Raw genomic sequence first — 15,741 nt, 5'->3', positions numbered from 1 at the left:
TATTCTGAATTCTGATCTGTGTATTGTAGATGTTACTGTTAGAGAATCGTGTCTTCTATTTTCTGCAGCCTAACTCCTTTTGAATTGTAAAGTGTTCCTTTCTGTTTCTTACCAATCACATAGAAATTTGAACTGGCAGAGGGTTTTGTTTTTACAATTTACAGCTTAAAACACTTTCCTTGTTATTGTACATTACAAACTAGGAAAACTTTTCCCATAGAATTCATTTGCTCAAACAGTTTTCTTGCAGTTTATGTATTTGCTGAACTATATGTATTTAAACTGCTGAAAACTCTGCAAGGCAAAGCTCATAAATCTCTTAATCTGTGAAATCTTTCTCTTTTTGTATATTGATAAATCTTATGTGTCTATTTCACTGCAATATGTTAAGCTAAAATCTTTGGTATTTCAGATGTTGCTTTTAAGCCTTGTTATTTTATTGCATACCTGAGTGTATTTCTAATTTGTTTTTTGTTTTTGCTAAATTTTTTAGAATTTTGCTTATTGAAGTGATAAACACGAGGAGTGTTTTGTGGGTTGGTGTTTTTGTTGGGTGTTTTGTTTGTTAGACTTAAAATGACTTCAAAATGATTCTTTAATATTTTATAGTGAATTTCTTTTCTTTCATCTGACAGCTACAAGCTTCGGTATAGCTTTGCCAGCTTGGATTGTGGATCAGAAAAATTCAATTTTGGTGAGTCAGTTCAAGATTTCAAGATGAACTTTCAAGTGTTCACCTTAAAGCATTTGTGCTTAATACTGTGCATTTTAGTCAAAACACGTAGTTAATAATAGTTTAGTCCAAGTGCACATCTTGAAGCAAACTTCAGGAGTCAAAATAGCTTAAATCTAACCTTTGAGAGTAAAGCATTAATAAGCATGGAAGGATCTTATTGCAGTGATAATAAGGTGGTACTGTGGTTACCCCTGCGACAAAGTGTGTGTTTGCTGTTGCAAGGAAACACATAGTTTGCTGGATTTCTGTAGTTCCATTTGGTTTGCTAGTGATGCTGCAATTGTACAGTGTTCAAATGTTCTTTGTTGCACTTGTTGCTGCAAGCTATTTGGCTTACCCACTTGATTTCTTTTAATGTAATCATCCCTGTCCACTGCATCACAGTTTAGCTGCCAACTCTTTAATTATTAAAGAAACCCACCTGAGACAATGCATGGATGGTTTAAAAGATTATTTACACTAAACTGATACTCCTTATTTAAACCCTACCCAACTGATTATATTACTTGTAAGTTGTTCAGAAATAATGACAGGTATTATGCAATGAGTTTACATTAATTTGTAGTAGGCTTGTGGTAATACTACTTGGCTGTATTTTAGAATAAAGATTAAACAAGAGTGGTATTAAGTAACTGAAGTATTTAATGCTGTATGTTTCATAATTTTTCTCTAGGTTTTGCTTGTATATGGATTAGCATTTATGGTTATTCTTCCAGTTGTTGTGGTAAGTATTATCTAATTAATATATCTAACCTCTGTAACCAAGCTGTAAACAAAGCTGTCTTGGACACAGAATTGCTCATTCTTGCCTTTCACGGAGAGAGCAAGCAAGTGAGGTTTTTTTAATGTGGGTGTTTTCTTTTATTATGGAAAGAGTGTAGCTGCTGTAGGGTTTCCAAAAAAATGCAGTGCCATGATAGAGGGCTATAGGGAAAATATTAGATATCACAAGAGTTAGACTAAGTTATGTAATTTGTCTTGTACCTTCTGTCATTCATCACATGAAAATTAATACAATGAGTTGAACTCGAGTATATTTAGTGATGTTACTGTAGAGCCAAGACTGAGATGTCTGTAGGTGATGGTACTAGAAGGATTACTGTATGTGGAACAGGTTGTTGGTTTGGTTTCTTCTGACTGCCTTTATTTTTATAACTTCAATTTTTATTGATTTTCTGTACACCATGAGATTCTCCCCTTGAGATTTTTTTGTGTGAGGAATCAGTTGCTAGGTGAGTGGTATTTCAGGCCTCAGGTTTGTGCTACAGTATTGCTCTTGAACAATGTCCCTTATCCAGTGATTGTGGATTTGGGGTATGACATGAAGAAAGACTCAGAAAATTGACACCCAGAAACCTTAATGCTCTTGGGAAGGAGAATTTCATTTGAGAAGGTCTCCTGTGGTCTTGGCAACTGCTTGCATCTCTGTGTGCAGAGGCTAGCTGGGCATTATCCCTTCTCTTTCAGAGTCTTTCTGCATAATTGAAGATTTAGTGTAGACAATTAGATGTAGCGATTGCAAGTTTTTGAGTAAGAAGTCTAAAATCCAGGGTACAATATCTACATGTTTTTCCTGTCTTTTAAGTTTTAGTTGGTGTCTGTTGATGCTTTTTTGTATATATGTACTTTTAGTGATTTATACCAGATTTATCATAGCTCAAGTGGAAGTAAACATCCTTTCTGTTGTTAGGAAGAAATGTCCTGAGCAGAGAAAAAACCCAATCTGTCTCTTCTTGCCCCTATACCAGAGGTAGACTACTGCACTCAGACTTGTCACTGTAAATTTCTTTTATAGTCAGTGAAGAGGAATAGTCATTTTTATGGAGCAGGTTATTTTATCATTTCATTCTAAAGGAGACATACAAGGTGATTCATGCCTTTAATGGGCCTGTTTCTCTTTTATGAATCAATAAAGAAGCTGAAGTTAACTATAGTGTAGTCAGCCTATTTCTAAGATAGGCATCTAAAATAAAGTGAGACTGGTTCCACCCTTTGAATCCAGATTAACAAAAAAGGAAAACACTGATACGTACCTCTACTGACCTAAATAAAGTTCTGTACATGAGGCAAGAGAGACAAGCTGTATCTGCAAAAGCAGTTAGGGCAGCCTCTCTCATGTAGATTTGGATTGGCTATAGTTATATTTTTCTTCCAGTCCCTATCCTTAGACAAAAATTTGATAGGTATGGGATTACATTCTAAATTTTTCTGCAGAAAAACTTGAAAAAAAGTTATGTACTGTTTTGTGTCAGGGTTTATCTATTCATAGAAGAATCAAACCTGATTTAAAAAAAAAAAATAGTTTTGGGGAGACAGTCCTAGAGCATTTCCCAAATAATTAATTAAATTGCAGAGTTCTTGCTGTAGTAGGGGAATTTACACTACTGCCCATGAAATTAATAGTAGCAAACGTCACTTACTACTTTACTGCTTGTTACTTTTCATTTGTGATAAACTTTCCAATAAATTGAGATGTATTTTGGATGTTTTTTTTTCCCCTCGTGTTAGTGACCTTTGCTTACAAGGAGGAGTTTAATGAACAGATTGTAGTTTATAACCCTGCACATGATATCTCTTAAAATATATTACACAGTACAATCACTGTACAGTGAGTTTCATAATTTGAAGTCACTGGTGTAATGATAGTGAGGGAATTAGTGGAGTGTTTCTGAAGGTTTGGAAAACTTTTTCTGTCAACCTTAAGGCATATGGCTTGATTCTGAAAATTTGCAGCAAGGGTGCTGGATCATCTCCAGGTTCCCTTTCTGAAAAGCAGTTTCTGATTAGGTGACTTAGGAAAATTTGCAAAAAATAATTTATAATGAAAGAAATATCTTATTTTGTTCTTGTTTTGCCTAAACTGAATTTGATTTGAATGCTGTATTGCACAGTAAGGAGTAAACATACATATAGGAGGTGGTAAATCCAGCAGATTTACTGTTTAGTGGATTCATTAAAACAACACCAAAAATAAATGAAGCAGTGTATATGTGCTTGTGTTGGGGGGAATTCTCTAGGCTAGAGATAATTTAAAAACTTTCAGCATCAGATTCTCTCAGCTGAATATATTGGTGTGCTTTTAAAATTTGTTGGCAAATATTTTTTGTTTCCCTCTCCTTTCTGAAATTCAATTAACTTCAACAATAGGTAAAATCAGTTGCACTGAGTTACTTGATTGTGAACAGACATGAGGTGATCCAGCATAGCTCTTTCGGTGCTTCATCATAGCTGATGTCAGTTTGTTCTTGTTAAATGTCTCAGGGTTCCTGGTGGTACCGGTCAATACGATACAGCGGAGATCAGATTCTCATTCGGACAACTCAAATATATACATATTTTGTCTATAAAACACGTAACATGGACATGAAACGTAAGTAAAAGTCATCTTGAAATGTTAATGTGTTCATCTGGAAATGTCAATCTACTGATGTTAAAATGCTTCTGCTTTATAAGCCTTTGTTAGGTTAAAATAACATTTCTGTTCTTTTAGAGTGTTTTTAAAAACTACATTTTTTTGCAGGTGGAGTACTCTGTAAGAAGATTTAAGTATTTGGAAGAGGGTGTTATATAGATCTAAATTTGTCTGTCTATACATTAAAAAAACCCCACACCTGTATGTTGGGAAAAACATGCTGACCTACCTCTAGTTCTGAGTTACCATGTGGCCACTAGGAGCACAGTCTCTATCTGTGTATTTTCTTCTGTTAGTGTAACAAAATAGGCTTTGGGAATTTTCTAGGGGCTGTCATAAAATTTTCATGTTGCTGAAGAATGAAATAGCATTTCTGGTTTTCTATTATTCTGTTATGTTATAGCTAAATTTGTTATAGCTATAACTTATGTATAGTTATGTTATAGCTAAATTTCTGTTTAAAAAATTTGCTCCCTATCAATTTCATGTTACTTTGCTACTAGTTTATATTTTAATGTACTTATTTTCTTGTGCTTACTTTTAAACCCTCATTTTTTTCTGGGGAAATCTGTAGATGCATTATCTTGGTGCAGAATTGGATTTTTCACTTTAGAGGCTGGCATGGACCTGAAGAATTAGCATGGTACTAGTTAGTTCTAGACTTGATTTTACTAGACTGCATGCTCAGAGTGATTGGAAAGCAGGATAAATGGGAAAAAAAGACCTCTGAAAAGGATTCATAATTATATTCTCTTCCTCCTTGGAACTGCACTGTTCAGATTTAGATTTGCTGGAAGATTGATGAAAGTATCTGCTCTTGATACATTCCTTTTCTACTGAACAGAAGTCCTTTGCAGATAATCCAAGAGGTCTAGGAGATAAGAGTATGGAAATACATTCCCTTTCTAGTCACAACATACATGGATTTATGTGTGCGGGATTGATTCAGACCAGTTTGTGCTTTCTATGTTGTCATGCTCGTATGCTTTTTCCTTTTTCTCAGGAAGTAGGTGAGAAAGGAGGAGTGGGAGCGTAGGTGAGACTTCTTTAGAAGTTCAGGGAGATCACTTCAAACCTGGTCTCTTCTTTCTCCAAACTTCTTGTCAACAGTAGATTATTACACATTGAACCTTGCTCAGACCCATAGCTTTGAGGCTTGCTCTGTCTCTCCTACAGATTGGTTAAAAAGTTAACCCTAATTTTAAGTGGCCTTATTTAAGGACTTAACACAGGGATTCCTGGAGTCAGAGACAGATAATTTTTATCCATGGAGGTGTGTTGTGCAATCTGAATGAAAAATGAGGTGCAGCTGAGGTGGCTTAGACAAACCATACAGTGATCATGTATGTTTTTTGCCTGGTTGTGAATTCCACAGTGGTGAGGTACCAGTGACAAAACTTAAGTCTTAAACCTGGGCAAATGTAATCAAACTGGGCTAGGGAAACGGTGAGACAAATCTGCATGAGTTGCCTTGGTTTAGATGTGGTTTTAGGCTTCAGAACAAATGAGGTTTTTAAAGTTCCTGTCCTGAAGATCCATAGTTGTTAGCCTTAAATAATAGGGAAGTATTTATAGTTGTCGGAAACTGTTTGATATCCTGTGCTCAGGAAGTAAATAGGTAATTGAGAACAGAAATTAAAATTGATGCTCAGGGAACTTGACTAATTGTTAGTATGTGGAATTCACTGAGCACTGCAAGTAGGCAAAAATAACTTTGACTTGCTCAGAAGAGAACTTGCTCAAAACTTGAGTGAAGCTTGAGTAACTATTGCTGAAAGTTATTTTTAACTGGAGCAAATGATGGGATGAGCTTTCTTTTGTTGTCTGTGGCTGAGGGCTCTGTTATGTTCATGAGCAGAAAGCTCATAATGGGGCTAAAATACTGTGTTGTGTACCTCTCCTTTTCACTACACAACAGGATATTTTGAGGTAGTATGGATTTTCCCAATCACATTAGGAAAAGAGCAGCCCATTATCTTCATGGGATTTGTTTGCAGGGGTATTTACTGAACTGTTTTTCTGATAACTAAAAGAATGTTTTTAGGGTGAATTTTCAGTGCTGATTGAATAAAAAATTGAGTTGAAATTTTATCCTTCCTGCCTCCCACTTCAGTGTACACATGCTGCTGCAGGCACATGAATTGACAAGAGGATGTTTTTGTGAGCATGCAGATGTAGTCAAACTGCTGTGGAGTGATGTCTGCCAGTCCTAAAGAAGCCTTACTATGTTTCTGTGAAGACATTGTGTCAAATGCTGGACTTGATGCCATGCAAAATGGATCACTGAGTGATCTATTTTGGACCAGGCATTGGTTCTTGCCTCCTTTGCCTATGGCAGAAGTAAATGATCCACTGAATAGAGAACATGGATATTTGTGGTGGTTGGGAGAAGAGTGGGAATAAGTTTTATGGCTGAGGGTTCTCAAGAAATCACTCAGTGGAACAAGACGATGTTGATATTTCTTTGTCTGCCTCCAATTGTCTTTGCAGGGCTTATCATGGTTTTAGCAGGGGCATCTGAATTTGATCCTCAGTACAATAAAGATGCTACGAGCAGACCAGCAGACAACATTCAGATACCACAGGTTAGTTTTATCAAGAGTTGTTTTATAAATAACTGACCCCTTCAAGAGAAGAGGTCAGTGGTGCTTCTAGGTGACCAGCTGATAGAATTCAAGTTCTCAAGGCATTCATTTTGTTGAGATGCAACTGTTTCTCCTCAGAAATAGAAATTAGAAGCTAGACTTGATTTATTTTTTTTAAAAAGAAAAGGTAACCTTAATTGGTGATAATGCTTAGCTTAAATGGAATCAATTTAGTATATAGCCTGCTGAGTTGGCTGAGTTTTTGGGAAGGGGGGTGAACTGAATAGGGAATTGGAGTGTCAGTCCTTATAAATTTCAAGTATTGATATAAGGAGGTGATTGCCATCGAATAAAGCTCTTTTAAATAATTAACAGAGATCTGGTTAAATATGTTAATATGGAAATAAAATTATCTGATGTCTGAATTAATAATCTCTTTAAATATTATAAAGATTCCTCCGTGAATGTCGGTTCCCCTCTGATTGCCTTTATTTTCATTTCCATTTAGTCTTCCCAACAGAAATGCCATAATGCATACTGTGGCAAATAATTATTGCTAGCAGAGTTTTAGGAAGCCTTATTTGTGAGAAACTAACACTTTGGTTTTAAGAACTTTTAAACCACAGTATACAAAATGCTCCAATGAAAATGTTTTGAGTTTGCAAAACAAGGGGGGATAATCTCAAAGATTTAACCTTTGTATGCACACAATTGAATTTTCAAGTCATAAACACATTTTCCATGTCCTAAAATACAAAGAAAATGGACTGAGATACCCCTTTACTTAATTGTCTTTGTCTCTTTTACAAATTCTTTATTATCTTGTGGACTTTGAAGAGAAGGAGCTGGATCTGTGGTTAGGTGAGGTTTTTCAGAAGGCATTGTGCTTGGGACCACATCACTGGGAAAGATCACCTTGATCATCAGTTGTTCTCTGATGCTGTTGCAAGCGTTGGCATTGTGCAATCCCTTTGTTTACATTGCCTTCTTTATTTAAAAGGTGTTCAAACCTCCTGTAACCATTATCCTACTGAGAAGCTGTTCCAGAACGTGCTGTTCTAGTGGGTTAGGAATCTTGTTTGAGATCAACTTATATCCATGATTTTTGCCATCATTATTCTTGAGTCTAAATGGTTCTTGCTGTGAGTATCCTTAATGCATGTACAGGCAGAAGCAACAGCCCATTTCTTCTCTTTTTGTCATCTTCTTGCTAAAGTAGAAAAGCAGCTGTCTTGTAATCCCCTCATCCTACGTGTTGAATAGGGTACTCTCCCCAGTTGATGTATTTCTAAATTTTACTTTTTTTTTTTGTCTGCTCAGAATTGTGCACAGTATTCCATGTCAAGTCTTAGCAGTAACTTAGTTGATAGCACTGCTATTCCTTTATTTCTGCAGGGAATAACTTTCAGCATACTGTTTTCCACAGCTGTTTCATATGGTAGTTTAATACAACTAGTGTGGGATTGCCGTTTTCTGTATTTCTTTTGTCTTGTATTCCCATTTTCTAGCTAACAAGCTCCCATCTTTGAGCTGTGGTTCTTGTTAGTATGCAAGTGCATGACCTTGCATTTCATACTATTGGATTTTGTTCCATTTCTAAAGCTGCAGTTATCAGTGTCATCTGTGTTCTTTTTTTCTTAGTATATGGCAGTAGAAGTCTCAAAAGCATTGGTACAGCAGGATATTGTTAATAATTTTTGTTAGTGTCTCCTGCTTTTTGAGCCATGATAATTGTTCCTATTTTTCACTGTTTCATCATTAAAAGTATTGATACTTTTCTAAAAGTTTTCTTATCAGAGTTTTTATTGTCTTGGTCTGGTGTTATACCAAGATGTGTTTATAAGGAACTTCTTGCTAGAATATTTTTTTTTCAAAGTGTAGGGAAAGGCTGGTCAAAAGTCAGTGTAGCCTGGCTGTTGATATCCTAACTTCCCTTTGTGTCTAGAGATTTTGGAACCTCAGTCTGTCCTCAGGTGACTCGTTGACCTAAAAAGGGCCATGTATTGGTTCTTGGAAACTATGAGCTTCTGTTAGCTTTGCAGCCTCCCCTTCCAGGCTCTTCAGCAAATTCAAGTGAGACACACCTATTTGAATTGTACATCTTGGTCTAGTCAGGGTCAAGATGGGTCATCCTGAATATGTCTTATGAGGAGTGGCTGAGGGAACTGGGATGTTTAGTCTAGAGAAGAGGAGGCTGAGGGGAGACCTCATCACCCTCTACAACTACCTGAAAGGAGGTGCAGAGAGCTGGGGATGAGTCTCTTTAACCAAGTAACAAGCAATAGGACAAGAGGTAATGGGCTCAAGTTGCACCAGGGAAGGTTTAGACTGGATATTAGGAAGTATTTTTTTTTACAGAACAGGTTGTTAGGTGTTAGAAAGGGCTGCCCAGGGCAGTGATGAAGTCCCTATCCCTGGAGGTGTTTAAAAATCGGGTTGACGTAGCGCTGAGGAATATGGCGTAGTTGAGAATGGTCAGTGTTAGATTAATAGTTGGACTCGATGATCTTCAAGGTCTTTTCCACCCTAGATGATTCTGTGATTCTGAATAAAGAATATCACACTTTTTTTTCAAGTTAGTGCTTTTTATAAGTAATACTTAATCTTCAGCCTACCAGAGAGTTCAGGCTTATAACCCTCCTTCCTGTGGTACTTGAGACTATTTCTGAGTAAATTGACTAGGTCTTAGATGGCTGAAAGGTCTCAAGATAATGCTGCTGTTAGTGCATATTGAGCTTAATATAAATACTTTAGAAATATGTTTGATTGTAGTAAACCTTGGCCATAAATCAGATTTAAAAAATATTTATCAATAAAAATTTACTAATGCTATTCAAGGAAAGTGTCTTGTATGCAAATCTTTACTTCCCTCCCTCACCCCCACATAGAAAAAAGACATTTAAAGATACTTTTTGAATTCTTGGAGCTGGGTTGTGAATAAAAATGGCTAATGTTCATCCCTACAGAACTTTACAGGGAAATGTTACTTAAAGGCTGTTCTGCTCCTGTATTTGTTTTTCTTTAGCATCGAAATAGCTATTTGAATTTAACTATTTTATTTTAGCTAATCAGAGAAATTGGTGGCATAAATTTAAAGAAGAATGAGCCTCCACTCACCTGCCCTTACAGCCTGAAAGCCAGAGTTCTGCTATTGACTCATCTTGCCAGGATGAAAGTTCCTGAGGTCCTTGAAGAAGGTAATGGCTTCTTCCTTAATTGGATATTGTTGGAAATAAAGCATCATATTGCATGCTACACTACTTAGAAACATACTTTTTGTCTATTAAAGAGTTGCATGGATCTCTGCTCAATAGCAGTGTACTTAGAGAATCATTAAAGTTGAAAAGCTAAAACATTTACTTATCATTTTCTCATTCTCTTCATAGCCCTGTAATACTAATATCCTAGTTTTCAGTGCTCTTTGGCTGTAAATGTGACTTTCATTAATTTTTTTTATTTGTTGTAGAATATAAAATTAAACATGTGAAGTTTATTTGCTTTTCAGAGTAAAGAAATCCAAGATAAGCATAATATTTTTCTCTCTAACATTTCCACTGATGATTGTTTTTGGAGGTTATTTGCCCCCCACTATGTAAAGCAAGGGTGACAAGATTAGAACTTTAAAATTGTGTTTTTCAATTTTTCATACTTGTAAATATACAAACTGAAAGGTCTCTAAATGCAGTTCTTAAGTTTCAGCCTTGAAACTCCTGGTTTCTTAGGCTGACCAGCAAACTTCAGATGTTCTATATTTTAATACAAATGAAAAAAACCCTGAACCAGCCAATGAAGATGCTTTGGTTCAAATTTTCGAGTTTGTTTCAAAACAAAAATGATCAGTTTTAAATAGCCACTAAAAATAACTCCTCTTCCTTGCCACTTAGTTACTGTTTGTACTTATAACTTTACAGATCTGTATTCAAAAGTAGATGGTACTTTACAATAATGTTTTTCCCAAAATTGGAGTTTCACTTAAAAATCCTTCTTTTAACCTGTTATTACCTGAAAAATTGATGCTATTTTAATAAGACCGGTAAATAGTCTGTGCCATCCTGTTGCTTTTTTCAGATGGATCTAGGAAGCACCTCTTCATTTGGTATGGAAGCTGTTTGTCTGGTACACAAAATTTGCGTTCCCTCTTACTGTTTGCTTTTTCCTGTTTTGTTAGGGAATGGATGTGTCAATGTGAATGAAGAGGTATTTTCAATAATACAAGAATAAATACAAATGAAGACTGCACCATTAAATGTCCAGTTCATGTAAACTGCCCTCTTTTTTCCTAATAGAAGTGCAGCATAATTACAGCCAGTTATATCTTGCAGATCAGCAGTTTATCCTGAAAAAGAGTCCTGCACTACTTCAAGAAATGATTAATGTGATCTGCCAACTAATAATAATGGCTCGAAGCCGAGAAGGTAAGAAAAGGAACTGTATAATTAAAACTAATAAATATGATTCTTCATTGCAATATTTCATAAAGTCTTTGGTTCTTGTGGGAAACTTAACCTGTGATATTTAGAAATGCCTAAAAGTGCTTTTGCTCTTTTTTCTGTAATGAGAGCTCTCAGTTTTGAAGATTGAAATGCTGCTCCTTCTGCCAAGCTCTACTCTGAAATCTTGAGTATCTGTGTTCACCTTTTAATTTTTGCAAATAAGAGTTTCTCCTTAAATGCAATTGAAACCCTTATTTTAGAGATCTGGTCCATTTCTGGTAGCAAAGCACTTAGTATAAGACACATTGATATCTGTCTTTTAATTTGCGCTTTCACAGTTCTTTCTCTTCTGTTAAGAGTGTAATCTGTGTTTTGACTCATTTCTTTGCTGTCATTTCTTTCTGTTGCTTATATTTGTCTGTTTTTTGGTTCCTATGCTGTTAAGCCTGTTTTGTAGGGTTTCTTTCCTGAATTTGTAGTGGCAGGTGCTTTTCCGTAATTGCTATAGAAATTACAATTTAATTGAAATGCAATATTTAAGCTTTTTTATTTTTACTGTAAAAAGGCAATTACACCAAAGATGGTTGCTTGCAGTGTAAAGAACCAAATGCTTGGATCTCATTCTGTTATTGCAACAAATATAGGCAATGGGCAAGGCATTTTTTTTTTAATGCCAAACTGGGGACCATTTTACTTGCAGTCAAATAATACTCATTGGTTCATTTTGACTACACCAGAACTCCTTTAACAAGCAGTGGTAGCCTACTAACAGAAATGGTTTTGGGGAATGCTTTCCCAGCACTATTTCAAGTGGTGCTTGAAACTGTGCTCCATAACCAAATAAAGTATGAGAAAGGGGATGTGACCAGATAAAGCTGTTGCATGCTGGCTTACATGTCCTATTTTAGAAAGGCATATTGGTTAAGTTTGTTTCTATTTCTCTTTTAAACCCTGTCTTTACTAGTCTGCAAGACTGCTGGGAAGAAAACTTGAAATCTGGAAAGAAACAGTAGTCATATTTTTCATTGTAAAAGTAATCTTCACCTAACATTAGATTATATTTATTAATGAGTACCATGTTAAGAGCTCAGCTGTGGATAGATACTGGATACGTTTTTGTGAATATTCTCCAGACTAGCACTGTAACTAAATTGCAAGGGCATCTCCAGTATAGATTTAAGATGAGGAAACTAATGCTGTTAAACTTTTAAATAGTTTAATAATTTATTTCATAACTAGACAGGTAGCAGTTTAAGTAGTGTTGGGCGTGGTGGTGTTTCTTTTGTTGTTGTTTTTGTTTGTTTGGTTTTAAGTTTTGATGGCTCGGCAGGACCAAGTCCACATATTATAGCTAATTATGAAAAGTGCTTGAGTGAAGACATCTTCTTACTTCTTTATAAGCCCTTGCGTATGCCAAATATAGGGGTGTCTATTTGTTTAGTCTGCATAGGGTTTTTTTAATAAAAATACTTCAGACCTGTAGAAGAAGTTCTTTAAGATGGCCTATGTATACATTAGTCAACTAGCAAATACTTGTTTTCACTTGTGCAAAATGAAACCAAAATCATATAGCCAAAAGCTTTTTTTTATGCAACAGAACTGTAAGTCTTTGAAAAATGAAAAGCGCCTATAGCTCTTCTTGTGAAAGCTGAAATAAGATATTTACAGTACATGATATAGTTTACAACTTGAATGACCTCCATGTAGCTGTATTCTCCTCTAATTCTGTATATATGTGGAGATACCTTTTTTAATTTGACAGTAAGATGATTACTTATAGTTGCGGTGTACTTAAACTGCTTTTGAAGTTTCAGAAAATGTAGGCTTTAGCTTAAATTAAAAAACTCAAACAGTATTTTGGAAGACAATAGTGTTAACTAATTTTACATTTGCATGTGAAATGGAAGTGATGGTTATTAAAAAACCAAACCTAAATAACCTCCGCTACTAACAATTTCTGGATGTTTTCATGATCCCTGCCAACCTCAATGAGTGTGTGAAAGTGAATGAGAAATTGTAGTTGTCATTATGTATGATAGAATTTACTTCTGTAGATTTAGAAAAACTCATAAAGTAGAAGTGTATCACAAGTATAGTTAGGGATTTGTTTGGTATTTCTTTAGCAGGTTTTCTCAATTATTTCCAAAGTTTTAAAATGCCAGTATTCAGAAATTTGTACCAAACATTTCCTCTCGCTTCCATGCCAGTGCTCTCAGCACACGCATTAAAGGGACTGAACAGCTGCCCATCAAGCCAACAATAATGAGTTTGAGGAGTTGAAAGTAAACCATTTCAGAACTTTGGTCTTTGATCTAAAGGAAAATCACCATTTTTGCTATTTATCATTTAGCAGCTTTAAAATTTGCCCTATTTTTGATGACTGTATGTGGAGACAATTTTGCCCCCCCTATTGACTATTGTTGGGAAACAACTGGAAACTGAAAAGGTGTCATTGTTTTTGTTTGGGGTTTTTTTGAGATGCATAAAATTAAAGTTAGATATTTACATTTTTGAGACTTTTAAGTTTGTGTGTTTGTCATCATAACATAATTTTAAGTAACTTAAAACTTAACTACAGATGTTTCTGGGGGTAGTTGTAATTTTGCTCAGATCAGCCTTGGCATGGTACATAAAATTACCACATGCTATGATTAGCCATAGATGTTCAGCAGTCCTGATCTGTGAAAACACAATGATGATGGCATGTGTTAATATTATCTAAAGAAATATTTTGGTGATGAATCTTATTTTGTGAAACCTAAATTGATGATGGGATGAGGAATCTAATTTTGCACTGCACTCATTTATGTATTTCAAATATCCCAAATTATTATTAGCTTAAATATCTGTAACCATACAAACATACTTTGTAGACAAATCTTCAGAATCTTGGCACTTTGTTTTCCTATTTAATTTTTAAAATGCCAATATAGCATTCAAGTATTGGTCCAGTAAAGCTGTCCTTGAAGGAGATGCAGGAAAGACTACAGAATGTTAAGGACAGCACATCACAGAATGAGATTTATGAAGTTCTGCTGTCTGAACCTTTGCAGGGACAAGCATCCTGCCTTCCCAGACAGCAGAAAGTGGTACCTCAGGCTGCTTATGTATCGCCATAGAAGCCATGGACACTGTGTTATCAAGCCCTGTTAGAAACAGGATGTCGTGAAAGAATGTAGGTTTGGCATAAAAAGTTTAATTATAGTTGCTTCTTAGTTTTTAACAGAGCTATCATTCTTTTCAGATGAGTTTAGATTTGTTAGTGCTTGGATTTGCTATTTGCAAGGAACAGTTTTGCTTTCATAAAAGCAAAATTGATATTCTTAATTTTGGTCTGGACAGTTTTTAGTTCCTGTTAAGCTTTTTCCAGCCTGGTGGAAAATGTGGCAATTGTGAGCTATCTTTGGATAAAATATCTTTTATTCTCTTGCCTGATTTCCACATAATCTGTGAGACTTTCTTTTTACAAGCGGCTCTTTGAAAATATGCTTTGCTCTGTGGCATCCCTTGCTTTAATACATTATTTTGTGACTATTAACTGGTAATCAGTGGGTCTAAATTATCTTGATAGCTTCTTTGACATCATCCTTAAGTATCATAAGTAGATAGCTGCCCTACCAAGCAGGAATGCTTGCTGCCAAAAACATGGAATGTGCTCTTGTAACTGTCTGCAGAAAGGTTAGGCATCAGTTCAGCTGTCCAGTCAAAGGGCATTTCTTAATTCAGGTTGGAAGCTGCAGTGTAATGTAGAGATTGTGGTTTGACCCAGGTGTGTACCATTCCTTCACAAGCAACAATGATTTGCATTTAAATATGTGATTGACTACTTTAATGTCATATGTTTTGAATGACTTTATGACCTTAGATTAAAGGTCATCTTGTCTTGTGCACTTTGACAAGCTGAAGCTGTCAAAATATGTGCAGTAATGATATCCATTTTATGGCGAGGGCAGTTGGGTGGTGTTGAAAGCTGTACTGTCTCTTCTCAAATCTCCTCTTGGGGAATATAAAGTCCTGTGTTACTGTCAGGAAACCAAAATAATATTCTCTAACTTTGTTAAAATACTTTTCTACTGTCATATGGTTGATGAGTCAATGCTTTAAGGAAGAGAAGAATTTCTACTCTGACTAGTACCCTGTGTTCTTGAAACTCTAGGTGAATTTCCTGCAAAAGCTGGTTTGTCAGAGAGTATTGAGGATTCTTTTATTAACTTAGTTTGCAGTGTGTTTTGTTTTTTTAATTTAAAAAATTCTTTGACTGATTTTAGCAGCAGCCAGAAAAATTAAAAGGGGAGGTGGGAGATAGGTAAAATGAAAAGTAAACTTTATGCTACTTCGTTGGGAGATTAGTCTTTCCATTACTTTTTCTTTTTTTGAAAGGTAGAAGTTACATCTTTGTTACTTACCAGTATGTCTAGCTGTATAGTTTCATTCATGTTGTATTTTTCTCTTTGCATTGTGTATAATCTTCACAGTATTTATTAATATACTGACTTAAAGTCTTGCCACGTAATTTGATTTGATAGTTGATTATGTTTATAGCTTGATGTAATTAATGAAGAAACAGGCCATTTG

At 35.4% G+C, this 15,741-nt stretch overlaps 1 protein-coding gene across 1 annotated transcript in view; it reads left to right on the top strand.

Annotated features, from left to right (window-relative positions):
- Nucleotides 1–15,741, top strand: part of SEC63 (SEC63 homolog, protein translocation regulator) — a 46,693-nt gene that overhangs the window by 13,630 nt on the left and 17,322 nt on the right. The window contains exons 5-10 of the mRNA XM_026845152.1: nucleotides 636–694; nucleotides 1,410–1,460; nucleotides 3,998–4,106; nucleotides 6,639–6,733; nucleotides 9,798–9,930; nucleotides 11,056–11,148. Coding sequence (XP_026700953.1) covers nucleotides 636–694; nucleotides 1,410–1,460; nucleotides 3,998–4,106; nucleotides 6,639–6,733; nucleotides 9,798–9,930; nucleotides 11,056–11,148 — 540 coding nt within the window. The remainder of the gene's footprint in view (nucleotides 1–635; nucleotides 695–1,409; nucleotides 1,461–3,997; nucleotides 4,107–6,638; nucleotides 6,734–9,797; nucleotides 9,931–11,055; nucleotides 11,149–15,741) is intronic.

This window comes from Athene cunicularia (genome assembly GCF_003259725.1).
Source record: "Athene cunicularia isolate RWA chromosome 3 unlocalized genomic scaffold, athCun1 chr3_part1, whole genome shotgun sequence".
NCBI classification, from domain to species: domain Eukaryota; kingdom Metazoa; phylum Chordata; class Aves; order Strigiformes; family Strigidae; genus Athene; species Athene cunicularia.
This window is presented reverse-complemented; position numbering and strand designations above follow the sequence as displayed.